Genomic DNA, 27,054 nt, shown 5'->3' on the forward strand with positions numbered 1-27,054 from the left:
TCAAGCTTTACGTATTCAAAGGCTTGGTCAGGTTTGAAACTCCTTAGAGCAAGTTCATGGTAAATATGAGGAGAGCTTCCAATTTTTGTTCAACTGGAAAGCATAGATGGAGATCAGTGCACCTGGTAGTGTAACTGAAATTAATTTAGAAAGGAAGAATAAGAAGATGAGGTTCAGAAGGATTTTTGTTGCATTGAAGCCAAGTGTAGATGGGTTTTTAGCTAGTTGCAGACCAAACATAGGGGTTGATGCCACCAAATTGAATGGCAAATACACCAGTCAATTGGCATCAGCAACTGCAGTGGATGGGCACAACTGGTTGTATCACCTGGCTTATGCAGTTTTTGACTCAAAGACAGAGGAGAACTGGACCTGGTTTATGGAACAGTTGCAGAGGGCTGTTGGGACCCTAGAGGGACCGGTCATTTGTACAGATGCCTGTAAATGACTTGAGACAGCAGTTGGTGCTGTGTTTCCAACAGCAGAGTACAGAGAATGCATGAGGCATTTGTATGGGAACTTCATGAAGTACTACCAAAGTGATGTTTTCACTGAGCATTTGTATCCAGCAGCTAGAAGCTACACTGAGGGCTTGTTCAAGTGGCATATGCAGAAAATATATAATGTAGCTCCAGATGCTATAGATTATCTTGAGGAGTTCCACTCCAGAATTTGGTACAGAAGTGGTTTCTCAGAAGCAAGCAAGTGTGATTACTTGACAAATAATGTGTCTGAGAGCTTCAATGCACAGATAAGACATCTAAAAGGTTTGCTGCTTCATGAATTGGTTGATGGGTTTAGAGAATTGATCATGGAGAAGAGATATCTGAGGAGAAATATAGGAGAACAGATGGAAGATGGAGTATTGCCAAATGTGATTAAGGAACTTAATGCCATAAGCATGAACCTGCAGGTTGTTAAAGTATCCAGGAGTGATGATGACATAGCAGAAGTGACTCTAATTGACAAGTGGAACAACACTAGAAGGCATTCTGTGAACCTGAAAACCCACAAATGTTCATGTAGAGAATGGCAAGTGACAGGCAAACCCTGCAGGCATGCCTTGGCATGGATTTTGTCCAACAGAGGCCTGAACATTGGGGATTATATGCATGAGTACTACTCAGTTGCAAGGTTCAGAGCTGCATATGAAGGGAGAGTTGAAGCATTACCAGACAGATCCCAGTGGCCAGTTGTGGACCTTGGCTTCAAAGTGTATCCTCCTTTACTGGGTAGATCAGCAGGCAGGCCTAGGAAATTCAGGATTCGGGGATGTCTAGAGAAAAATGCAACAAAAAAGAAAGAGAGATGCAGAAGGTGCAAAAAATTTAGTCACTTCTCCAAGACTTGCCAGATGCCAGTTGTTGGAGAAGATGGAGAAACTGCCACTCCAAAGAAGAGGTACACAACTATCTTAGTTCATGTTTTACTAATGACTACTAATCTAAAAATATTAAACTCTTTGGCTTGTGTTCATTGTAGAAAGAGACAGGTTGCTGAGGACATAGCTGGACCAACTCAGAAAAATAAGAAGAAGATTTCCCCCAAGAGAAAGAAGACCCCAAAGAAAAAGAAGACCCCATCCAAGAAAAAGCAAAAGCAAGCTGAAGCTGCACCTGCTCCCAGTGTTGTGAGGAGTCTGAAAGCCTGGCTGAACACTTCTGCTGGAGGATCTGAGGCCTAATTCAATGTTATGTCTTTTGTGAAGCTATGTGGCTTTTGTGATGTCTCTTGTAATGAACTTGTGCCATGGTCATGTTAATGTCTTAGCTTGTGTTTAGTTCTGAACAATGTCAGGCACTCTATCTGAAGAACATGGTATTGTAATGGACATGTCGACTTTCTGTTGAGTATGTTTTATTCTGGACATGTAATGGACATGATTGTTATCTATCTGTGGCATAACTCTATCTGACTGTTATTCTCATGTGCCAAAATTCAGTCCAAATTCAGCCAAAATGCTGCCAAAATACTGCTAAAATGTGGGAATTAATAGACATAAGTTCACATAATTAACAGAAACATGAAGTCACACATTGCATATAAAAGTAGGTCTTATATTTACACACAACTTCAGCTGCAAGTAGGTCATCTATTTACACACCATTCAAAAGCTTCCAAAAGCATCCTAGCTCATCTACTTCCAGTTCACAAAAGCATCCTAGCTACTTCCAGTTCACTAAACCATCCTAGGTCATCTACTTGCAGTTCACAAAAGCATTCTTCTCCTCACACAACACTGCCTCACTTCCACAGCACTGTCACCATCAACCCAACCACAGCAACACATGCAACAAGTACAGCTACCCAGGTCTTCTTCCCCTCACTGAGCTGCTGACTGAGCTCCCAAATCTGCATCTTCATTGCTTCAATTTCAATTTTCAGCCCATCAAACTGGTTCTTGAGCTCAACAAACTAGTCCTTCAACTCACACAGAGCTTGCATCCTGGCATCTCCAATGACTTGGAGGTCGCCACATTGCTGCTTTCGTGCATCCAGCACACACAAATAAGTCTCGTACTGACGCTCAGACCGAATCCATTCACATGTGTTTGGATCTCCCTGTCACAGTGAGCAAAACCCTAGCACAGTCAATGGCTACAAAATGGGGTCGATTCAAACACACAGATGCAACAAATTAAAGAGAACTCACCCTCACGTTGTTGGGGCACTTGAAAAACATCTGATTGAACGTCTCCGGCTGCTTGCTGCGGATACAGATCAGGCGGCATCCACAGTTGGGGCAGTCCTCCAGCCGGAGCCGATTCCCCTGGCTCCCGAACACGGACGGGCCCGAAGCAGTGGAACCCTCACTCATGCTGGGCTTCACGCCGGCGCCGGAGAAGAAGGAAAGGCAGCGGCAGCGATGGCAACGGCGGTGGCGAGGGGCGGCGCCGTACGCGAGGGGCGGTCGGTCAACGAAGGAGAATGGATGAGGCCACTCTCCCTCGGCTTGTTCTTAGCAAGTGGCACCTTGAGCCATACGGTCTGCAAGTGGACCCTAAGCAGTAGAATACGTTGCGTACGGTCTGCATGTGGGCCCAAAGCCGCATCAAGTGTACAAAATGGCACGAGCCGGGTAGAGATGAAATAGTAATGGCATGGTTCCAAATAGACGAATAGTAATTGTAGTTCTCTGAACTTGAAGAATTATAATGGCACAGATCGAATTAACTTTTTTCCAGCTCGTAACAGGTCGGGGCGGCGGCGCTCCGGTGCCGTGCCCGCGTCCTGACCCCACCCCCACCCCCCCCACCCGACACGCCGGCACCGCACCACCCTCCTCCCTGTAATGCCCCAGGCGCCGGCATAACCTCTTGTGATAGGCGTATTCACTGAAACCGTGTTCGTTTAGCGGGAGAGTGTGTCTCGCGTGAGTGGGACCCATGGGTCAGGGTCGGCAGGAGAGGGATAATACCCCTTGCCATGTAAAGAACGAACTCATTCTGAATCTGAGAAAAGAACGCCGTGTTCTTCGGGAGACCGGGTCCTCCGCCGGTTCCCAACCCGAATTTGCTCTTCCTCTTGTGGTATCTCACATCGTGATCTTGGTCGCGGCCACGGGGCATTACAACTGGTATCAGATTCAGTATCCTTGGTGCGCTCCCGCTCGATTTCTTGTAGTGTTCTTTCCCGTCCCCAATCGGATCCGCCATTCCGGCGATTCCGATCTACGCCGCCGAGTTCTCTGCCGATCTCGGCGTCCACTGCCAAGCGCCGGTTAGCTATTCCAGCGCCGTCGCCCACATACGTTCTTCGCCGCTTAGGTTACTAGTGGGGATTGGGCGCTCTGGGCTGAGAGATTCTTCGATTGGATCTGACTTCGGGCACTGCGTCGAACACTTCGACGCGGTTCGTGGTCTCCGTTGTTTGATTACTGAATCCCGTCGGCTTTGCGTCGTGCTCAAGCCCTTTGGGGTTTCATCAATTTGAGTCGCGTTCGCTCTGCTTCCGGTGTAATCACAACGGCGCCCCCTAAGCCATCTGTTCAGACCCAATTCGTCCTCTCGGCGATGGAGCAATCAGCAGGGCGGGATCAGGTGCGTTGGGATCAAGTGGACAACAATTTTGATCTCCTGTTCGCTCGCATGGAGGACATCCTAGGTACACAGATCAAGCTGGAGGTACAGCAAGACTTTACGAACAAGGTGGTCGAGCAGATGATGAAGGACCAGCAAATCTTGACCAAGCAGATTGAGAACACCGGGCAAGTATTGGCGAGGATGACTTTGGACGCAATGCGTCGACCACATCGAGAACCACCAAGTCCTACGGCTTCAGAAGCTTCGGCGGACAATCCCTTCCACCATGACTACTCAGGTATCCCACATGTTCCCCATCCCCACCGTCATGACCGTGGCGCTATGCGTTCAGGTGTGGACGGGTCTCACAGATTCAAGCCAGCAGTGCCTAAGCTGTCCTTCCCTCGTTTTGATGGTGCTAATCCCACGATATGGAAATCTAAATGCCAAGATTATTTTTCTCTTTACAATGTGCCTGATGCTATGAAGGCCACATTTGCATCTCTGCATATTGATGATAATGCAGCTAAGTGGTTACAAGTATACAAGAAATAGCATGGCCTGGCTGATTGGCACACATTCATTGCCGCGGTAGAAGAGAAGTTTGGGGCTTCCAATTACAGGGATGCCATGGAGGAGTTATTGGATCTCACTCAAACTTCCACAGTGGAGCAATATGCTGTTGCATTTGAGAATTTGCAGTATGAGCTGTGTATGCACAATGATGGATTTGGGGAGTTGTTCTTTGTCTCTCAGTTTGTCAAGGGCCTCAGGTATGACATTGGAGCTGTAGTCCAGTCTCAGCTTCCTCAGACCGTGGACAGAGCAATTTTGCTAGCCAAAGTGCGACAACAAGTGCTGGAAAAGGGCAAGACTAGAAATCAGAAACCTTCTGTCCCTCCTAGGCACCAGTCTTGGGCAGCTAAGCAGGATTCTAAGTACAGTACCCCTACCACACAACTGTCCAAGGAAAGACAAATCCTCACCTACAGGAAATCCAACAACCTCTGCTACTTTTGTGGAGACAAATATGACCCTGCTCATGTTGTTGTTTGCTCACAAAGGCCCAAAGCTCATGTCAATGCACTGGTAGTTAACGATTTGGATCTGCCCTTATCTGAAGAGGTGATTGCCCAGTTGGAATTAGAGGATTCTCTCACTAATGAGTTTGGGCAGTTATCACTGAATGCCCTGGCAGGTACAGATCATGGTCAGACATTGAAACTCAGAGCCATGGTCAAAAACAAAGTTATGCTCACCCTGGTAGATAGTGGAAGTACACATAGTTTTGTCAGCTCCCAATTCTTGCAGCAGGTGGGCATCACCCCAAGTCCAACTGTTCCTACTTCAGTCAAACTGGCTAATGGGCAAGTACTGATCTCAGACCACTGGGTTCCACAAATGTCATGGTGGTGTGATGGTTTCACCTTGCAAACTAATATGAAAGTGTTGGACATAGGTGCTTTTGATGCTATACTAGGCTTTGATTTGTTACAGCATAACAGTCCTATGACTTGTGATTGGGAGAACAAAACCCTTCAGTTCACAAAAGGAAATCATCAGATCAAGCTGCAGGGCATTAAAATGCAGGATCATGAGATTACCCACCTTCCAGCCGATAGGTTATACAAATGGTGGAAGGGCAACGACATCTGGGCTTTGGTGATGCTAGCTCCTGTGGATCAGCCTAGTAATTCCAATGTTTGTCCTCAGGTGGCACAGCTGTTGGACAAATATCAAGATGTGTTCCAGGATCCAAAGACATTACCTCCTGAAAGAGCTTATGATCACACTATACCATTACTCCCTAATGCTATCCCTGTTAATACCAGACCTTACAGGTACTCACCTTTACATAAGGACGAGATTGAAAGACAAGTCAGAGAAATGTTGTCTGCTGGGCTGATCATTCCAAGTACAAGTCCATTTGCATCTCCTATATTGTTGATTCAAAAAAAAAGATGGCAGTTGGAGGTTTTGTGTAGATTACAGGAGACTGGATGACATTACCATTAAGAACAGATTTTCTATGCCTCTCATCGAAGAAATCATTGAAGAATTGGCTGGTAGTGCTTACTTTGCCAAGTTAGACATGAAATCTGGTTATCACCAAGTAAGGATGAAAAAGGAAGATGAATATAAGACAGCTTTCAAAACACACCATGGTCATTATCAATTCAAAGTCATGCCATTTGGGTTGACGAATGCCCCTGCAACCTTCCAATGCATCATGAATGAAGTGCTGGCCCCTTTTCTCAGAAAATTTGTTATGGTCTTCCTAGATGATATATTGATTTACAGCCCAGATTTGGAGACCCATTTGGCTCAGCTGGACCAGGTGCTGTCCACCTTGAGAACTCACCACCTTTACATGAAGAAAAGCAAATGCTCTTTTGCTCAGTTGCAAGTGGAATACCTTGGACATGTTATTTCTGGTGCAGGAGTTGCTACTGCTGGTGATAAAATTGAAGCCATGCTGAAATGGCCTGTCCCACAAAATGCTACTGATGTGAGAGCTTTTCTGGGGTTAACTGGGTACTGCAGAAGATTTGTGAGGGGATATGGCAGCATTGCTAAACCTTTGACTCAGTTATTGAAGCACAAACAGTTTCAGTGGTCCTCTGATGCCCAAGCTGCTTTTGTCCAGTTGAAACAAGCCATGGTGAGTGCACCTGTCCTAGTTTTGCCTGATTTCAAGGAGAGTTTTGTGGTAGAGACAGATGCTTCAGACATAGGAATTGGAGCTGTGCTTATGCAGAAGGATAGACCCATTGCTTTCTTAAGTAAGGCTCTTGGTGACTCCCACAAGAGCAAGTCTATCTATGAGAAGGAGTTTCTGGCATTGATAATGGCCGTAGAGAAGTGGAGACAATACTTGCAGCGCCAAGAATTCATCATTAAAACAGACCATCAAAGTTTAGCATATTTGACAGAGCAGAATTTACATTCTGAGTTGCAAAGAAAAGCCATGACACGTCTGATGGGGCTGCAATTCAAGGTGGTCTACCACAAAGGAAAAGAAAATACAGTAGCGGATGCGCTGTCTGGAGTGGGTCACATGATGGCCATTCAAGCAGTTTCCTCTGCTCAGCCACAATGGATATAAGAGGTCACCAATTCTTATGTGATTGATAAGGAAGCTCAAGCCTTGCTAGCCCGGTTGGCTTTGGTCAGCCCTGATGATCATGGATTTTCCTTAGACAAGGGTGTCATTAGGAAGCAGGGCAAGATATGGGTGGGACACAATTTAGCTGTTCAAACCAGAATTATATCTGCTATGCACTCTAGTCCTGTGGGAGGATATTCTGGTCAGAAAGCGACCTATCATAGAGTTAACAACTTGTTTGCTTGGAAAGGGCTCAAGGGGGATGTGGTCAACTTTGTGCAACAATGTGGTATATGTCAACAAGCAAAGCATTCTCACACTCATACAGCTGGCTTGTTACAACCCCTCCCTGTTCCTGAAGGTGTTTGGAGGGATATTTCCATGGATTTTGTGGAAGGCCTGCCTAAGGTCGATGGTTACAGTGTAATCCTGGTGGTAGTTGACTGTTTCACAAAATATGCTCACTTTATGGCTCTCAAACACCCCTATACTGCCCTTTCTGTGGCCAGAGTACTATATGATCAGGTGATCAAGCTACACGGGATGCCGCAGTCCATTGTTTCTGACCGGGACAAGGTGTTCACTAGTACAGTTTGGACAGAGTTGTTCAAGATGGAGGGCGTTCAGTTGAAGTATAGCACAGCTTATCATCCTCAAACGGACGGCCAAACGGAGAGAGTGAATCAGTGTCTGGAGATGTATCTTTGTTGTGCTGTCAGTCAATCTCCTCGACAGTGGAAGACATGGCTACCACAAGCCGAATTCTGGTACAATACGGCATTTCACTCATCCTGGGATGTTCTCCATTTAAAGCCTTATATGGGTATGATCCTATGGTGGGTGCTATGGTGGATGCGAAGATCAAGCCTCCTGCCTCCATTGCTGAGTTTGTGACTGATCGTCAGTTGCAATGTGGCTTGTTGCGGGATCAATTGGCCCGTGCCCAACTTCGTATGAAACAAAATGCAGATATCAAACGCACTGATGTGGAGTTTCAGGTGGGGGACCAAGTTCTGCTTAAGCTACAACCATATGTTCATAATTCAGTCGTTAGTAGACCGTTTCCCAAGTTGGCACTGAAGTATTATGGTCCTTTTTCGGTTCTGGAGAAAGTGGGTATGGCAGCGTACAAGTTAGCACTTCCACCTGACAGTCTCATACACCCTACATTCCATGTGTCTCAGCTTAAACCATTTCGTCCAGATTTCTCACCGGTATACTCTTCTCTCCCTTCTTTAGTGGACTTACATTCTGTTGAGTTGGAACCTGAACAGGTGTTGGCGCGCCGGCTAGTGAAGAAGGGTAATGCTGCAATTCCGCAAGTGTTGATCACATGGTCCAAGCTCCCAGGGGCTTCTGCTACGTGGGAAGATTACAACGTGGTCAAGGGGCGTTTTCCGGCTGCATTGGCGTGGGGTCTCGCCAGTTCTTCAGCGGGGGGAGATGTAATGCCCCAGGCGCCGGCGTAACCTCGTGTGATAGGCGTATTCACTGAAACCATGTTCATTTAGCGGGAGAGTGTGTCTCGCGTGAGTGGGACCCACGGGCAGGGTCAGCAGGAGAGGGATAATAGCCCTTGCCGTGTAAAGAACGAACTCATTCTGAATCTGAGAAAAGAACGCCGTGTTCTTTGGGAGACCGGGTCCTCCGCCGGTTCCCAACCCGAATTTGCTCTTCCTCTTGTGGTATCTCACGTCGTGATCTTGGTCGCGGGCTGGCGGCCACGGGGCATTACACTCCCGCGCCGCCGCTCTCCTCCGGCGTGCAGCACTCCTCATGACAGGTGCCGCCCCCTCCTTCCTCCGCTGCTACCTGGCCCGCGAATGCTGCTGGAATCCTAATGACCCGATCTAGTTTTTTTTCCGGGGATCGAGGACGCAAACGGCGTCATCCACTCTAGGCATCGAAGCTTCCTCAAAATCACCTGTGCTGTCGAATCCTTGGGGGGCATTCCTCTCCAGAGGCATAAGGTTCCCACTATCGCCATCCCCATTCGAATCCCGATAGGTGTGCTCGATTTGTCGAGGTTGCTGTCTTGACGGTGCTACTCTCCCTCGTTGCAGGTGTCCGATGGAATTGGATTTCACCTCCAATAATTGAATCGAGGACGCCGGCATGGTATTGGGCCACGGTCATGGATGAAACTGACACCGTACAGGCGCAGGTGAAGGTGCATACCTTACATCCCTGCATCGCAGCTTTGTTCCCGGCCTGATTCATCCATGTTGAGATGCGTTTTTTATCTGCTAGTTCCATGTTCTTGATCTTGCATATGTAGGAGCTTAATTTTATTTTTAAAACTCGTTTTCCTTCCATATTTTCAACATGCAGAGTAGATATCGCTGCAACTGAGATCGAGTACACATGCAGGTCCGTCAAACAACCACGAATTCAGCTTTCAACTTCATTGTCGATAAGTAATAATATGATATAAAGCTGGATCATCTCTTTTCATGTGAAAACACGTTGAGCCCAGATCTCATTTGGCCTTGTAGCTTGGTGTTTCTGCACAGCTATTTAGATGCATTGGTACTTGAATCAGGACTAGCTATTTTATTTATCTACTCTCAGTTTATCTCACTTGTGCTCGATCTGAAACATCAGGAGTTGTTGTGTCAGTCTGTCAGAGTGTTGGTTTCGGGTCTAATCTTCCACGGCGTCATTGGTGTGGTAATGAAGTTCATTGCTAGTGCTGGTACCATGGTGTGGATATCTATCATCGGGGAATAGGGTAGGTGGCTAGGAGTACCTTCTTCTGTGCCTCCTTTTTTTATAAGTCGTGATAATCGGTAGGCTAATTTACCAATTAAAAGTATCTTCCACTGGCATGCTGGATATTTGTTTCATTTTGAATTGAATTGGAAATTTATATGTCCTAACTGTCATTGTCAATTCAAAAGAATATTGTGTCAGGGATATCATATAGTCACACCAACCTTGCAATTTCTTAAGAATGTATACCTTTATTTTAAAGAAGATTTAGTGAGCTTGGCAAAAGATTCAGGCCTTCATCCATTGGTTCCTTACTTTTCCTACTTCATTGCAGATCTATTGCGAAAAAAACGCCTTACCTATATCACTTTGAAGATGCTTCATTTCACACTGTCATATCATTGGGTATCCCATATCATTCTATGACTTGTAGCATATATAGGATTTCTATACTGATGCCCGTGGCCACATGTTTAGAGCCTAGGGCATGCTGGCTGCTGCTTGGTGGACACTGTTTCTTTTGATTACTTGCTTTTAATCCTTTTGACGTGGTGAACTGTTGTCCCTGCAGGATTCCCAGATCAATCCTGCTGCCTGACGCCTGTTCTGACTGACGAGCTTGACGTACTGCTATATATAGGCAATGAGCAGATGCTCAGCAAAGTGCTATGAAGCCTCCATCTCCTGCCGCTGGCCTTGATCTGAAACATTCAGGCCCTTTTGCTGTATAGGAGAGGCCAGGGCTAAAACCGGGTTAGTTCCTGTCTGCTAGTTTATTTTGGCGACCCACCCATTGCCGTCAGTCTGATTTTCAGTTCTGGTTCATTTTGTTTTGGCTCTTGCTTGATATATGTTTTGTGAACTATTGTCTTCTAGGGATTAACTTTTTAATTGATTACTGTTTGCCAACTGACCGATGCTTTGGTTTGTTTTCTCAGATTATTTTAGTATCTCCTCGTAAATTATGTATATTGAACTTCAGGCTTAATTAGGTCCTACTTTGTGTTGGATTCTGCCAAGTTGTATGGCAGAGTTCTCATTTTGAAAGTTTTTGTTTTAATCTTCCATGATTATATCCAGTTCTAGTTTAGAGTCCTAGATCCTGTCCCTTATTTTCCATTTCTTGCTTAATAACAGGAAGTAAACCATGCATGGATCGTGGAACAGGTACAACTCGTCAAATCTGGAGGTGTCAGTATTTCATAACTGTCAATTTGATCGATGCATATCCTTGTAAGGTATTTTTTCTTCGTTATAGTTGTTGGATGTTTTCATCTTAGAATCTCAGGTAATGTTGTGCAATGATGCATTATTTTGTTGCATGTGAGGCACTTGAGGATTCCTTTTGTTATCTGATTGGTCTATATTACTTCATGACGTAGTTGCATACCTATCTGTATCCTAAACCAAGTTATTACCAATCATAATTTTCGTGTACTAGAGCTTTATGTCCTTTAAAAAAATGAACTGATGTCTGTCATACTTTCTTTTAGTTATCCTATCATCATGGTATAATGGCATGCCCTTCATGTTTTGGTTTGCTGGGGTGATCACTTCCTACTCTTGATTCCTTTCCTGCCCTTCCTTGCATAAGATGAGATTTTCTGCTTGTCTGAGCATTGATCGGTCAATATGTACAACCAAATGAGTGATTTTAATGGGTGTATTATCACATACTACTGCAAACAGTATAACTTAAATAAGCCAATGTCTGTACCTTTTTTTCAAGCATTTATTTGCGAGTACAAATCTAATGATATCCAATTATTCTCATGTGGTTTTGTGGTTAATTTGCTTCTTAGAGCTATGATGATGGAAAGGTGTTAAGAATAAAGTAAAAAAGTGAACTGGATTAGCAGTCCCTGGTTTATCGGTCACTGGATGCTGAACAACCAATTCATCTTCGTTCTTATGATTGACTATCATTCAGCAGCTAGTTCATATTGTTGGTGATGTGGTACATCGGTGATTCACTCACTTCAATTGGACTGTAGCACAGTTTTTGCACCTATGTGTTATTATTTACAATTACACACAATACAAGTTTTTTCTTCCTGTGAACAGGTGACTTTATTACATGCAACATTTTCTTATCGTATCCTATTGCAGGCTAGCTGTGGCAGTGAGGGCTTGTTTGGATTGAACCCTGAAAAAGTGCTTGCGTCAAGCAGCGTCTCTAGGCCTTCAATTTCGAGTGCCTGCAGTTTACTGTTCACTAAAATTAGTGCTTTTATTAGCTAAAAACTGAGATTTACTGCTCACTAATGAGAGAATTTTCAAGAGCAGGGGATGGCAATTTTTGTGTCTCTGGTAGGAGCGGAGGCAATGGCGTTCTTTGGTTGGAGCTGTAGCAAGAATCGATGGAGAAAGGTGAGGTCATGGTGGTGATGTTGGACCTTGAGAATTCTGGAGATGGATTTAGCGTGCTGCTGCTACTGCTATTGTGCTATTGGAAGGAAGAAGGCTAGCTGGGTGGCTTTTCTGCTCCTGGTGCTTGCCGGCAAGAAGGAAGAGCTACTGGTTGGTGCTGCTTGGTGGAGACAAGAACAGAGGAGAATTGAACTCCCATGTAATTTCCTTTCCTTCTCTAATTTACTTTAAGGTTGCTTTCGATTATGTTTTAGACATGTTGCACTCATAATAATTGCTGCAGTTCCTAACAGCAAGAAATTGTTAGACAATGTATATGTGCATTGCGTGTGTTGGGCCCTCGCGTGCTGCGCCTGGGCCTTGGCCGGCCACTATGGCAAGGCCTGGTTGATTAGGTCGGCAGGGTTCTGCCTCTAGGGTTTAGGTCTCCGACCTATATATTTGTAACCCTTGTTTTACCCTAATCAATCAATCATTCCACGCAATCTCTATTGCTTTCAGAAATGATTCATTTTGATTAACTGGAGCTGGGATCGGAGTAGTAATAGCATAACTTGAAGCTGGGAGTGGTACTAGCATAACTTGAAGTTTTTTCAGCAAGAGTGGCAGCCTGGCAGGTATATATGGTACAAATATATAGTTTTATTTTACCTTGTCTTTTATTTTTCTTACTGTGAACTTGCCCTGTATATGGTGGAAGCTGATATAAATATTTATGCCTGTAGTATTTGTCTGGCATGTACCTATGTGTTCACCATTTCTTTCGCACCAAGCAGTGTTTATGATCGAGCAATGAATACGAAATTGGCATTGCGACAAATAGGAAGTTGCCAAGTTGGGGTCAATCCATGCACATTAGAAAATTTGTGCAGAAACATAATGAAAATTTGTGATTAGTGGTCTAAATAAATTTGTGCCTAATGTGGATGTGGGTCCAAATTAAGTTTTTTTTGGATAGGTCCAAATTAAGTTTGTGACTGTAATTTAGGAAAAAAAATGAGTGAATGGATTTTTTTCCAGATATTCACTTAGTTGTCTATATTTTGGCATTTGATTGGAACCTGATCTGTACGGACAAAGGAATGTATTCTGAACTTTTACGTTGTCACATAGAGGGCAGCTGAATAATTAAGGTCCAGCAAGGTCAGGCTACCCCTTCTTCCAGAATATACACTTAATTGTATGTATTTTGGTGGTGTTGATTAATTTGCTTACATGTTGATATCAATAGACTTTTAATATTTTTTATTGCCTATGATCTATGTATTGTTGCAAATATTCTAGTTCGCCTAGGCGTCCAGCGGGGGTCCCTCTCTCTCTCGCTCTCTCGCTCTCTCTCTCTCTCGCTCTCGCTCTCTCTCTCTCGCTCTCTCTCTCTCGCTCTCTCGCTCTCCCTCGCTCGCGCTCCCGCTCGCCCTCCCTCGCCCTCCCTCCCTCCCCCTCTCTCTCTCTCTCTCTCTCTCGCTCTCTCTCTCTCTCGCCCTCCCTCCCCCTCCCTCCCTCTGGGTGGGTGGGTAGGTGGGTGAGCGCAGCCAGTGTTCAGGTTGATGTGCTGATATAAATGATGGCTTGGTTGTCATATTTGTCATTGTGTTAGTAGTTGCAGGTTGCAGGTTGTTCTTTTGTTATTTTTATTTTATTTCAGGGAGCATTTGATTTTGTGTAGTTATTTTTGGAATGTATAATGCTGGATTTAAGGATGCTCACCCTTTTGTTTTTTTTGTGTGTTTGTGCAGTCGTGAAATCACACCAGTACATATCTTTGACAAGCGTGATGCTGTTGGATTGTTGGTCAATCCCGGGCGTCATTGTTCTTACTTGGGTATTTCTGAAGACTATGGGTTGAGGAAGTTCCTTGGTGTCGGAGTTTATGTGGTTGGCCTTATACTAGTTGTATTTTTCAGACGTCCATATGCCTCTGATCCAGCTAGTAAGAATATGCTTCTCATGGTGTGCACCGAGTGATTGACTGTTATTGGGTTTTGGAAGTTTGTGCTATTTTTCTAACGGGTATTGCAAATGTGACAGATTTTTGAATTAGTAATCTGTCATCTTTTGGTGGCGACGTGTTTGTTGTTCTGTCTAAGAGTCGACAGATTTCTTGTTGCAAAATCTGTTGCCAGATGTATAGAGACCATAAGTTTTGAAATTTTAGATATTATCGTAAAACAAGCTTTTATTATTTTAGGAAAATAGAAAAAACACCTTTAAAACTAGCTAAATGACTAAATTTGCCCGAATTCGACAATTGAAGGGTGTTAAGTACCTGGTTTCATAGTTTAAGTTGAAAATCAAACTAGCGTGCAAGTTGAATGGTGAAAAATGCGCCTTAGCCTTAATTTTAATGGTTGCAACAGATGATTATAATGCCAGCCAACAGGCCGCAGCATCTGAAAAGAAAAACAATCGATTCCTACTGTAACAACTAGCCGCAGCATCTGAAAAGAAAAACAATCGATTTCTACTGTAATTCGGCATTTGGACAACACATGAAGCCAGCAGAATGCATATCACTGTCAAGAAAAAAATGATGGGCTGCTCTGTTGTCTGAAAATATGAAACCAAATCAAAGTACGTGTTTTGGACGATGGACGTCAAATAAATATGTACTCAGAGATAAAAGCTCGAGTTCAAACTTGTCTTTGAAAAAATCCTATTAAAATGATAAAATTAGGTTCATTTGTACTAAAAGACAATATTTAGGCCAAGGGGTTTATGGTGCTTAGTCGCTACTGGTCTGTGGAACGTCCGACCAACAGTATCTCTAAGATTTTTTTTTCTAGATTTTTAGGATCGAACCCCCGTCTATTAATTATAGGGATGAAAACGGTCGGGAAAATCCCTAAATCACATTTTTGGACCGGGAACGAGAATGCCAGACAGGAAACGAAATCGGTATTACGGGATATCAGAAATGGAATAGTTCGATCGGGAACATGCCAATTACGATTAGGAATCGGAAACTCAAGACGGGGAAATACATGTAACCACTTCAAAAATTAAGCTCGAGACAATAGTTAAGACTGCAGAAGTTATATTCAAACAAGAGATATAATCAAGCATTCAAGCAACGCACAGCAGTAAGGCTGACAGGCACATAGCAACAGAACACCAAAATATTACAGCGTAGTAGTGTACAGATCACAGGCCCAAATTTAAAAATAAATGCCACAACGAGCAGCAGTAGCATGACACCATCAGACATCAGTCCATCACCAAGTCCACGACCACAAGGCACTCTCAAGTCCACAGTCCACAGTCCACAAGTCTACAACGCACAAGCTGACTAGTGACTAGCAGGTCTAGCATACTAATAGACAAGACATCAGAGCACAACTCGGCAAATCTAGTCTATGCCATAGTAATCATGATCATTTCCTCGTGCCCCATTCATTTCTTCATCACTGTCAGCAACATCGTCGTCCTACAAGAAGAGGAAGAAGCATCACTGCATCAGATTGACAGGCACAAATTTTTGTAGAAGCAAATATTAACCAAGCCATAGAGATTCAAGGTTTTTAATACAAGTATGTACAGATGAGCACATCCTGCACTGCTGCCCAGAGGATCCTTCCTAATTCCTATCATGCATAGCAAATATATAGATGCACACAAGTACAAGACAGCAGCATCTAATGGACAGTAGTGCAGATCTTGATTACCAATTATAAGCAAACAGCAGGTTATAAGCTTGTAAGTTTTGAGAAGCAACTAATGGACAGTGGTGCAGTATTTGAATTCTGTTACCTCAAGGTGCAGCTTCAAAACAAGGGCCTCAATTACTAGGGTCGTCACGTCCCAGTGTCATCATCAAGACCAACTCCTCCAAAGGAGGCTCGAACTCAGTCTAAAGAAAGCAAATAACAAATAAAACAGTAGTTAATAGACAATGATTCGAATAAGTCGAAACAAAAAGTACACAAATAGTTCTTACCTCAGGATGAACATAGGCGTCGAGGACTGAAGCAATCGTTTCATTGCAAACAACAATGGTTCTGTCACTGTTACCGCAGCTAATCATACCCATCACACCTGTCATGCCAAGCACAGGCCCCCCTGACATGCCTTGCATTGCAGGACAGTCTACTGCGATCGCCTTCGTAGAGATACCTGCATTTTTATACAGGAACGGCTTCTCACGCCTTCACAAAAACAAGAGACAAACATACATATATTAGCAAAGCCAATCAGAAGTTATGAAATTTTTTATGATGCTTAGAAAGAATAGAATAACTCACATGACTTGCCCTGACATGACAGAGAGTCTTGTTAGTGCTGCTGTCTTGAAAAGGTTGTGAGGATTACAGTGGGCGACAGCGATTGCAGATTGATTTAGCACCAGATCTGATGATAAGAAATTCAACGCCTGAGCTCTCTTGAGTGCCTTTGCTTCAAGAATAGCTACATCTGCCGTGTAGTCGGCATGAATGATAGTAGCCTCAAACTGCTTGACTCTACCCCTAGGCATCATCTGTCGGACATAGATCTTGCTTTGTGGGTCTCCCTTAGTACACTTGACGTTGACGACATGAGCTGCAGTCAAGATAGCAGATCCTTTGTTGTTACTTTTTATAATAAAGCCTGTGCCTGAGGAACGGGACCTCATGTGCTTGCCGTTGGAATTAAGCTTCTTAGAGTCCACAAGAATGTGAAGAACGCTCCCCCTTGCCTTCTTAGCCCTGAACTGCAGTGTCACTGGGGACGTGTCATCCTACAATCAAGAGAAACAAAACCCAATCAACAGCATGAAAGGCTAAGACCCGTGCAGGAACAAAAGTTTTGCACCTGAATTAGGTGGGAAGGGTAAAATTGACTAACTAAAAGTGAAGGTTAGTAATCTAACTAAGAATAAGAAAGAATATCAAGAATATCAAGGATATTTTATTGACAGCAGCTATTCTACAAAAAGCGCAAGAAATCTATTTTCAATTATGTAATGTGGATATAACAGAGGTTCGAGCAATATCATCAAACCGGCGGACCCAGGGCCCGTTGACCCTGGGCACTCGCCCGGGCTCCCTTGCTATACGTGCAACAAGCTAATGCTAGCACATCGCAATCGTAAAAGTATGTCTGAAGTTCTTTTGTGCGTTGGCTACTACTAGAGAGAAGCAAGGCAAGTAGTAGTCGGTGTTGGCACTCCCTCACACACACAACACCCTCTTGTTTGCAGGTGGAAGAAGAAGATGAGAGGAAGAAGGACTCAGGAAGAGCACACGAAGTGGAGCTGCTTAATCTGTGAGCTGCAGCTGTCTCTTCTTTTATAGACACAAGTAGTCAAGGTGAGCATTTATAAGGTAAGGCGCTATAGTGTTATGCAGCCTCTACCACTACTAGCTACTGCTGCTACTACTAGTCACTACTGCTACTATGCTGCCAACAGCAGCTGCTACTATACACAATAGTGTTTGCCGCCCAACATTGAAGAGGCAGCCTTGACTGAGTAGGAGCAAGAGCCCCTACCAGCGTAGAACCTAGACAAGCCAGAGTATGGGTAATTATCTAACAATTCTTCCCCTAATTGCATTGCTCTTGCTTGATCTCCTCAACTCCAATCTTGGTCCTCAACTCTGTAAGTCGAACGCGTCCAAGTGGCTTAGTGAGGATGTCCCTGAGCTGTCGAGCTGTCTCGACATACTCGAGCTTGATCTATCCACCGTCGAAGCAATCACGGATGAAGTGATACTTGGTGTCGATGTGCTTGCTCCGATCGTGGTGGATGGGGTTCTTCGCTAAGGCGATGGCGGACAGGTTGTCCACCATCAGGACAGGTGCCCGAGCTTCTTCTCCAGTGAGCTCTGCCAGCAGCCGCCCCAGCCAAACTCCCTAGCAACATGCCGCCGCCGCCGCAATGTACTCTGCCTCGCAATGCTCAGTGCGACGACCTTCTGTTTCATCGATTGCCAGGAGATCGGGCACGCTCCAAGGAAGAAGAGCACACCAGTCGTGCTCCTTCGTCCATCAACGTCACCTGCCATGTCGCTGTCGCTGAACCCAATCAGCTCCAGCTCTCCTCTGCTCCTCCTTGGGTAGACGAGCCTGTAGTCGCGCGTCCCTGCCACATAGCGGAGCAGATGCTTGACCGCGGCGAGGTGATCCTCCCGCGGCTCTGCCATGAACAGGCTCACGTACCCCACGGCGAACCCGATGTCCGGCCGCGTGTGCGTGAGATAACGCAGTGCGCCGACGATGCTCCGGTAGCTCGTGGCGTCCACCAAGGGGGCAGTGCTGTCTTTTGACAGCTTGATCTTCTCCTCCATAGGCGTTTGGCACGCCCTGCACTCACCCATCCCACTCCGCTCCAGCAGCTTCCCAGCGTAGGAGCTCTGGCGGAGCGTGATGGCGTCCCTCCCCTGCTCCACCTCAATGCCGATGTAGTAGGTGAGCAGGCCGAGGTCTGACATGCGGAACATCGACTTCATCTTCTCCTTGAACGCGTCGATGTCCTGCTGCTCTGCGCCGGTGACGATGAGATCGTCGACGTACACGCCGACGATCACCAGTCCTCCTCTCAACCGGCGCGTGTAGAGGGCGTGCTCGGTGGCGCACTTGGTGCAGCCGAGCGACGCAAGGCTGGCGTCGAGCTTGATGTTCCACGCGCGTGGCGCCTGACGCAGCCCGTACAGGGCCTTGCGCAGGCGGAGCACCCTGTGCTCCTCGCCGGCGATGACGAATCCCGGCGGCTGCTGCACATACACCTCTTCGGCGAGCTCTCCGTTGAGGAACGCGGACTTCACGTCCAAGTGGTAGACCTTCCAGCTCATCCCGGCCGCTAGCGCCAGCAGCAGGCGCACGGACTCCATGCGCACCACCGGCGCAAAGACTTCCTCATAGTCAATGCCATCACGCTGCACGAATCCCTTGGCGACAAGCCGCGCCTTGTGCCGCACCACCTCGCCGCGGTCGTTCCGCTTCACCTTGAACACCCACTTGAGCCCAATCGGCCAGCAACCGGCCGGCAGATCCACCAGCTCCCATGTGCGATTCTCCTCCACCGCCGCCATCTCTTTCAGCATCACCGCCCGCCAGCATGCCTCCTGCTCTGCTGCGGCAAAGCTTGGCGGTTCCTCTACGCTGCCCAGATGCAGCTCGAGGTCGTCCAGCTCGTGGGCCGCCTGCCCTGGCGGACTCGTGTCGACAAGGTCGTCCACCATGCGAAATCGAAGGGGCTCGCCGGAGTAATCGGCGTCGATGTTCGAGGAGGCGCTCGGCGGAGGCGTGACGAAGCAAATCGACGAAGCGGTGCTCGTTGCGGCAGAGATCGGAGCCCCCTGTCCCGCGGTCTTTTTTGATGGGAAGAGGTTGCCAACAACTGTTTTGAGTTTTGACAGAACAGGGTAATTTCTGTCTGCTTGGCACACCAAATCATGAGGATTGTGTTGGTATTACGTGGTCACGAGTCCCTTGATCCTGATACTGTGGTCTTCACGTTTGTTCCCGAGTCCTCAAAAAAGACTGAGCGAAAAGACGTCTATCTTTCTGTTGAATCAGTTCAGGCGTATTTGGTTGATAAGGTGTACTCTATGGAGCCTAAATCTGATGATTACTTTATGATACTTTGTGATTATTTTGGGGAGAATGTTGGTGGTGGTAATCGACTTGTTGCAGCACCTGTTTTCACGATGTTGGGGAACGTACTTGGTCTCGTACTACAGAATTGTCGTCAGGGGGATATAGGCGCTCAAATGAAGGTTGTAATGAAGGCAAGCGCTGTGAAACGTTTGCTTGAGTCATGAGAGCTAGTTTGAAAGGTTGTAATGGAGGTACTCTTAAATAAGAGAAGACTATGGATGCATGTAGTTTATTAATGGTTGGATATTTTGAGAAATTTGTGAGATGTATGCAACCATTTAGTTTATGAATGAATGGATGTATGTTTGTTTATTTATTAATTTATAATTTATTAATTCATTCATCGCAGTATCTCCCTCTGACGTGTTTTTCCTCACATCACGTAGTATGTGATCATGGATTCATGGAAAACATTAAGCCCTGACGCCACGGCAAGCTTGGTGTTTTGTGTTTGCCTCATGACATCTGCTAAGTAATAATACCAAGACTAAAGAGATTGCTATACATGACGTTTAAGGTCCATCCATAAAAAAAAAGTGTACAGACTTTGTCAAGAAACACGGTTTTATACTAGCACAAGGTCAACATACAATGCCAATCTGGTACAGAGAACAGGGCAGCAAAACATTCCATCCTTTTCAGCCAAAATGAGCGGAGATGGAGCTCCCAAGATCAGTGTTCATCATCTGAGGAAGAGGGTAGATCGCTCGTTCTTGTCCAACTCCAAAGATTCGGTTGCAGCGACCTGAATCTAGCAGCCCAACAAGTACCGACCATGGAGCAAACTCGGAGCCGGATGGCCAGCTGCTCATTATAATTGTCTACATCAGCTCTGGTTCCCCACGGGGGTCAACGGTGAAATGTAGCTGCAGCGATTTCTCCACGATCGGATGGAACTTCGATGCCCACATCTGCAATTCACAAGGCAAACACAGCCAATGGAGAATCGGAGATGGCAAACACTTCTACATTTTCCTTTCGCTAAAAAAAAACACTTCTACATGTTGCGTTGTTACTGATCCGGGAGTGTAAACAGAAGCAGTGGCTGTAGTTTATTCGACTATTACAGCCTTGGATCCAACTGATTTGGCATTCATCTCCAGATTTGTAGTCCGGAAGGTAAACCTCTATCATATGTGTAATTCAATTTGTTTAAGGCATGTATGAATCCAGACATGAAACACAAATATGAACAGATGCAAGCAGAATTTTTATATCCTTTGTACTCGGTGCTCTCCCTGAACAACTTGAAGTCATCAACTGAATGAGGCAACAGATTTGAGTAAACAACCGGAGCTCTAAGTGACAGGCAAGCTTTCGATCATGTAGCCCAGAGACTCTTAACTTTATACGTAGGAAGCGAGGAAGCTTATAGCCCACTAACATGATGGAAAGCGGATTACTGCAGCATGACTATATCCATTTCCCGGTTGATTCAAACAGTGGCCTGATATACAAAATAAAAGTATCACATCAGAAGCAGTTCCCTGAGACTGGGGAAAAAAGTTTTAGTAAGAATAGACTGCGGATATTAATAACAATCTATCATGTGAAACAAGATAAATAATCAAGGTATTAATAACAATCTATCATGTGAAACAAGCTATTGATAACAATCTATTATGTCTTCTAACTCAGCAACATGTACAGGGGATTCAAGGTTGCAGTGGAAATGCGACAGGAGAACCATAGGTTGCCTGCACAATAAAAGAACTGCATTGGCTGATCAACTTCTGAAGAGAGATGATGCATCCTCCACTGCGTCTCGAGATGCAGTCTCCAAGAAAGATATCAGCAACATAAACTCGACACCGTAGTTAAAATCCTGCCACAAGGACCAGATTTTCTGTTTAAATGCAATGGGTATTTTGCAAATTAAAGAATGACTAGGTCTATGCCCGTGCGTTGCTACGGGAATTGAAAAATTTTCAACATAACAAAAAGAGCACGAAGAAAATGGAATTTGGTAAATCCCCTAGGCTATAATGTAAGCAAATAACTTAAAGCAATCCATCCTAGACAAGCAAAAAAAATGAGATCACAATGACAGTAAAGAAAGAATCTTTTATTTTTCCTTGAAATGAATTTTTGTAAACAACCATTGGTTATTACAATTATTATAAGGTGTTTCTATAGTGCAACTAATAGATTCTTACGTTTTCACAGCAAGGAGGTATAAGTCTGGGAGTGCACGTGACATCCAGATATCTTTGTAAAAAGTAAAAACATACTATTACATTGAGATTGGAGCATGACTATACCTGGAAAAATACAGATTGTCTATCTTACTGTACTCACAACCAGAATTCCAGGAGTCATATTGATTGTCTATCTTACTATACTCACAACCAGGATTCTAGGAGTGAAGTGGTGCAGATTGAGAAATGTGAATCTTCAAGAAACCCATGAACCATGAGAAACTATCTTCAATTCAGTTCGGTACACCTATCATATCTAATAGCTGAACAGACAACTAAGATATCCCTTTTACCTGTAAGACAATCATCCACCGTTAAATCAATCAGATAGTCAAAACATATATGCGGTAGTTTTGTCTAAAATAGTCATTTGAATCCATGGCAAAAAGAACAATCCAAGGCGTGAGTTTCACTCACCTCTTGAGCTCAGTGGTTACTGCGATGGTCACCCAATCTCAGAGATAAATTCGTTCATGTTTTCCTTTTGTAAATTCTGCACAAAAAGATGAAACGATGAGGTATTTGACCTATTGTACTGACTTCATATAGGGTTATGAAGCAATGCTAACTTCATACAATTCAGGAGAAGTAGCGAGACAAAATCAGAGACGGTTAATTATGAGGAAAATGGTATCAAATAAACATAACCCGTGCAGCTCAAATGGTAAACCAAGCTGATGCATTTTAGTTGCAGAGAAGTAGAGAGGGAGCAAGTATTACTGGAAGTGATAAATTTTTTAATTCTTAATATAACTGGCAATATTTCATTGTCAAGTCTCATGAAAAAATTTGTCATGCAGTATGCTTATCATAATCTCATCAAGATGCTTTGTGTCAATGTAGACTTGGATTTTTGAACTCTTAGAATTTGTGGCATAAGAATTAAGACAGGGAAGAGACACCCTTCTCTAAATGAGGTTATTATTAAGAGTTCAGACACTGGCCCACATAGAGACAAGGACCAAATTGAAATTGAATTGCAAGCAAATAGTCTTAGGAGGCTGGAATTAGCAAGCCTCTTTTCAATTGTATCAGCGCTCCTAATCCTGAATTGTATCATTTTGTTACTATGATCCACAAGGCCAAGCATCACCTCATGTCAATACAATTCTGAAACGCCAAATTCTAATCCTTGGCAAGTGCAGGCAAAGCAGCCCCAAAAATAAACATGTAAGGATGTACCAACATGCTCCACAGGCTTTCTAATCCTGACTTGTATCATTCCTTTGGCTATGATCCACAAGGCAAATTAAAGCGTCACCCCATGTCAATAGAATTCTGAAATGCCAAATTCTAAGCCTTGGCAATTGCAGGCAAAGCAGCCCTACAAATAAACATGTGCCAGCATGCTCCTTGCAAAAAAAGAAAAATGTAGCAACATGCCTCTAGTTGTCTACCTAACAATAATATTGAAATATTTAACCTGTTGAAGAACGCATGACACTAACGACAGCATGAAACAATGGACTAATTAATAGCTAACATAACACAACTTGAAAAAGAATAAATATTCAGAACTGTGTAAGCTGGCAGCATGGCACATTATTTGGAAGGTACAGAAATTCATAGCACCAATGTTTTTTCGTCATAATTTCAGAATTCATAAAATGGCATAATGCTATAGCCCTAGTGCCCTACACAAGTTCCACATAACATCAGTTGTAACTTGTAACTAAAGGATGTATGTTCACACATGATGAGATCACTGATATCAGGCAAAGGGAACATCAAAACACCCTAAACAAAATTCTTCCAGGGCAATGCTAAGTGTAGCATACTGAAACCAAGCTCGCACAAGTTAACAAACTGTAAAGCAGCGCAGTCTTGTCTAACTCAAGGAATACCTGGTTGATGCTGCCATGAATAGAAGTCTTGTCCCTGACCCTGAGCAAATGCACTCTTGGAGACATCAGCTTCCAGGAACAGCATCAGAAGAGATTGAGACAACAAGTGGCCCTTGGACTTGATAATGTCATCATGCACCGAGCTGAGGAGATAGGCGTGCTCCGGTGCTCCCTCATGGAGTTTAAGTTCACCCTTGTCTTCCTGAACTCCTGCCTCAATGAATGAACCGATTAGCCAGTTGTTCAACGGAATAAAAGTAGTGCAGGGGACCTGCGCTGCGTGAACTCGTGGAGGATGTCGAGCGGCGGCGGCATCGATGGAGGCCGGCCGAGGTAGGATGGCTGCTTCCAACGCGCCCTGAGCCCGACGGCCACGGCGGGTTGCAAGCGCAGACAATGGTGAGGTCTCCGATGAATATGAGGCTGGTGACGACGGCGATGAATCGGGGGAGGCGGCGATGGTGAGGGCGGGGGGCGCCGGCTTGAGGGAGGCGGTGTCGACGGCGACGGATCGGCACAGATCATCTCGTCGTCGGAGGAGGAGGAGGACGCGATGGCGGCGGCGAGGGCGATCGCGTGATCGAGGGTGACGGTTCGGCGATGTTGTCTAGGGATTTCGCGACTGTTGCGGTCTACCGTTCGCAGCGAGGAAACCAGGGATCGGACGTCTGTTGATGGCTCACGGCAGACTGACGAGGGGGAGGCGCGAGGGTCGCACGACGGGTGGGTTGCGTTTTTTTCGGTCTCCCGCTTGCAGCGGCGAGATTAGGGATCAGACGTTGCAAAATCGCGCGCGGCAGACTGACGAGATGGGGAGGTGCGAGGGTCGGCGACGGACAAATCGCCAATTTACTTTTTAGGAGTAGAGATACTAAAATCAACTCCAGCAATAGCCTCTAATCCAGAGTCCCTATTTTCTAAATAGAGGCTTCTCTACTTTTTAGGGCTCTTTTTATTGCAGTCAACTCCAGCAAGGGTCCCTATTCCATTTTTCAACCCCTATTTCCTTTTCTTTCCATTTCAAGATTAGACTACTTCACTTGCGTTTGGTCATTTGCACAAGACTTGTACATATGAGCATCTAGGATAGGACACTAGCGGGATTTCCAAGCGTGAGCATCTGATACAGCACCTAGCAGAGTCCACCGACAGCTCCCAGCTCTAGCGGTTGAGAAAATGAGAAAAAAAAATCACCTCGCTGGATCAGACAAAGAGTCCTGCCCTGCTAGTGATGGCCTGCAGCTTCGGCTTGTTGGGAGTGGCCGAGTGGCTCGAGCGTGCGCAGGGATGGGGTCGCCGCTCGCGTGGGAGGCACGCCGCGGAGATTGGGGGCAACGCCAAGCGGATCTGAGCTTGGAAGTGGTGGCAGCGAGCATGCAGCTCGGGGCTGGCGGCAAGCAAGCTGCAGCTCGGAGCAGTCACTGGCTAGAGCAGATCCGCCGCCGCCGCCACGGCTGGAGCGCGGCAAGGATGCTGGGCTGGCTGCCCCACCACCGATGTACCACGCGCAGCCTCTCCCTCTCCTCCGAGGAGCACGAGAGCGGCGCTGGTGCTGGAAAGAGAGAGGAGACGGCCGAGACGCCGCCGCCCCGCCAAGGCCAAGAAAGCAGCTCCGGCCGTGGGGGTGCGGCTCCGGGCGGCCGTGGGGGTGGGAGCTCCGCCGCGTAGGGGGCGGCTCCAGCTGGCCAGGCGGGCCGGAGCTCCGCCGCGTGCGCGTGCAGCTCCGGCCGGCCGCGCGGGTGTGGGAACTCTGCCGGGTCCGGGCAACTCCTGCCGGCCGCGCGGGCGCGGCGGGCGGGCGGTCAGTCGAGACGCGGAGGTGCGCCGGGGAGGAGTAGGGGCCTCCTTGTCCGTCCGTGGGAGAAGGGGCTTGCTCCCCGCCCTCCCTTTCCCTCTCCCTCCCCCCTTGCGGCAGGCTCAAATGCATTCGAGAGAGAGGGATTGCAAGTTTACCTCTCCTCTCTCCTCGAAGACCGTTTGCCTTCAGGGTTTGGCTCGTCTGTTGGAAGACTTACCTCATGTGAACAGTGGCAATTGGAGAGGCAGAATGCGTTTGCGTGCCCTTGTTGGAGTCAGCCTCAGGCGTACATAGGAAGCAGGTTTTTGCTCATCGAGAATTTTGGAATAGTATGCACTACTCTGGAACTTTGCGATGTCTTCCTTCTGCTGAAAACGCATCAAGACAGCGTGCGTAAAGTTCTCGCTATTGGGGTCCTCTATGCGTCCTGCATCCAATATATCACAGACACCAAACTGAAGTTCTGTATTTTCTCTATCCCCCCTGACTCATTTTCTAATCATGCATGCAGGCGGTTTACCTAAATCATGCATGTACCTGCATGGAAAAAAAAATGTAGCACCTCTCACACAAAAATAACAATAACATGTGCACAGGTATTTATGTCACAGTCACACTATGGAAAATAAACACCTAGATCTAACACTACATACCTCTCTCTCTCTTCAAGTCATTCATTATGGGCATGTCAGGTTAGATCGAGTCCTAACACTAGATTGTGTCATGATACATATGTGCACCTGTCATGCTACAAAAGTTATAGGCACCTGCCATAATATGGTTTTAAAAACATTTTTCTGATCAATTTTTTCACGTACTAGTGGAGGAGATGCACGTACCTGTTTAAAGTCAAATTATTTAAAAGTGATTAGATTACATCAAACTACTATTTCGGTCCTTTCAAAAGGATTGTTGGTGTTCCATTGCTCACAATCTCATTGTGCCATGGCGTCATTTCCTGTATTTGTTTGGTTCAGCAAGGGCGTCACACCTACAGTAAAGACATTTGAGTCAGGGGCTTCATAACCTGACATATTTGCGATTTTATTGAAAGGACAAGGTACCTGGTGATTTGATACTGATGTGATGTTAGGAACTGCACTCTCGGCACTTTTCTAATGGCTGGCTTCCCGCCTCTTACTACTAAGCTCTGTTTTTTTTTCTGCTGGCAAGCTTAAATACTTCTCCCTTGCCTTATGCCGTTTAAGTTCCCTGTGATCAAGATTTCCTCAAGTGAGTTGCACATATATATATTGTTGACCCAAAAATAAACACACTGGAATCCGAGGGCAAGTATTCGCCAAGCTCCGGAAAGTCAATCAAGCGTGCCAGTCAATTTGACCTGTAATTGACAAAGGATAAAACAAAGTCAAATTCGAGAGCATATCGGCTGGGATTCCGAATATCTCTCACACAGGCGTATCGGCAGGCC

At 45.6% G+C, this 27,054-nt stretch overlaps 2 protein-coding genes, 2 long non-coding RNA genes and 1 pseudogene across 23 annotated transcripts; 2 read left to right on the forward strand and 3 right to left on the reverse strand.

Annotated features, from left to right (window-relative positions):
• Positions 1-499: 499 nt before the first annotated feature.
• Positions 500-1,684, forward strand: LOC120640127. The gene is made up of 2 exons (XM_039916007.1): positions 500-1,401; positions 1,483-1,684. The coding sequence occupies exons 1-2, from the start codon at positions 500-502 to the stop codon at positions 1,682-1,684; spliced, it is 1,104 nt and encodes a 367-aa protein (XP_039771941.1).
• Positions 1,685-2,415: 731 nt separating this feature from the next.
• Positions 2,416-2,905, reverse strand: LOC120640128. Its single transcript, XM_039916008.1, has 2 exons — positions 2,654-2,905; positions 2,416-2,562 (listed from the first exon to the last, which is right to left on the reverse strand). The coding sequence occupies exons 1-2, from the start codon at positions 2,816-2,818 to the stop codon at positions 2,416-2,418; spliced, it is 312 nt and encodes a 103-aa protein (XP_039771942.1). The 5' UTR covers positions 2,819-2,905.
• Positions 2,906-8,700: 5,795 nt separating this feature from the next.
• On the forward strand, positions 8,701-14,364 carry LOC120640991. Of its 20 annotated transcripts, none has more exons than XR_005662080.1 (9): positions 8,701-8,911; positions 9,003-9,098; positions 9,192-9,298; positions 9,460-9,498; positions 9,733-9,859; positions 10,412-10,593; positions 10,978-12,409; positions 12,712-12,827; positions 13,947-14,364. It is a non-coding gene; the product is annotated as an uncharacterized LOC120640991 (long non-coding RNA). The 20 variants fall into 20 exon arrangements; XR_005662079.1 differs by lacking the exon at positions 8,701-8,911 and adding an exon at positions 10,175-10,245 and having other exon boundaries at positions 8,932-9,098; XR_005662096.1 differs by lacking the exons at positions 8,701-8,911; positions 13,947-14,364 and adding an exon at positions 13,291-13,309 and having other exon boundaries at positions 8,932-9,098.
• A 5,914-nt stretch (positions 14,365-20,278) lies between these two features.
• LOC120640130 lies at positions 20,279-26,309 on the reverse strand (annotated as a pseudogene).
• LOC120640992 lies at positions 21,827-25,663 on the reverse strand. The gene is made up of 3 exons (XR_005662098.1): positions 23,825-25,663; positions 22,398-22,473; positions 21,827-22,273 (listed from the first exon to the last, which is right to left on the reverse strand). It is a non-coding gene; the product is annotated as an uncharacterized LOC120640992 (long non-coding RNA).
• Positions 26,310-27,054: the final 745 nt, after the last annotated feature.

The sequence above is a fragment of the Panicum virgatum genome, chromosome 7K (genome assembly GCF_016808335.1).
Source record: "Panicum virgatum strain AP13 chromosome 7K, P.virgatum_v5, whole genome shotgun sequence".
Taxonomy (NCBI): domain Eukaryota; kingdom Viridiplantae; phylum Streptophyta; class Magnoliopsida; order Poales; family Poaceae; genus Panicum; species Panicum virgatum.

Coding starts and splice junctions, on each gene's coding strand:
- LOC120640128 (XM_039916008.1), bottom strand. CDS start 2,818: ATGAGTGAGGGTTCCACTGCTTCGGGCCCGTCCGTGTTCGGGAGCCAG. Junction 2,563..2,653: donor AGTGCCCCAACAACGTGAGG/GTGAGTTCTCTT, acceptor TCACTGTGACAG/GGAGATCCAAACACATGTGA.
- LOC120640127 (XM_039916007.1), top strand. CDS start 500: ATGAGGCATTTGTATGGGAACTTCATGAAGTACTACCAAAGTGATGTT. Junction 1,402..1,482: donor ACTGCCACTCCAAAGAAGAG/GTACACAACTAT, acceptor TGTTCATTGTAG/AAAGAGACAGGTTGCTGAGG.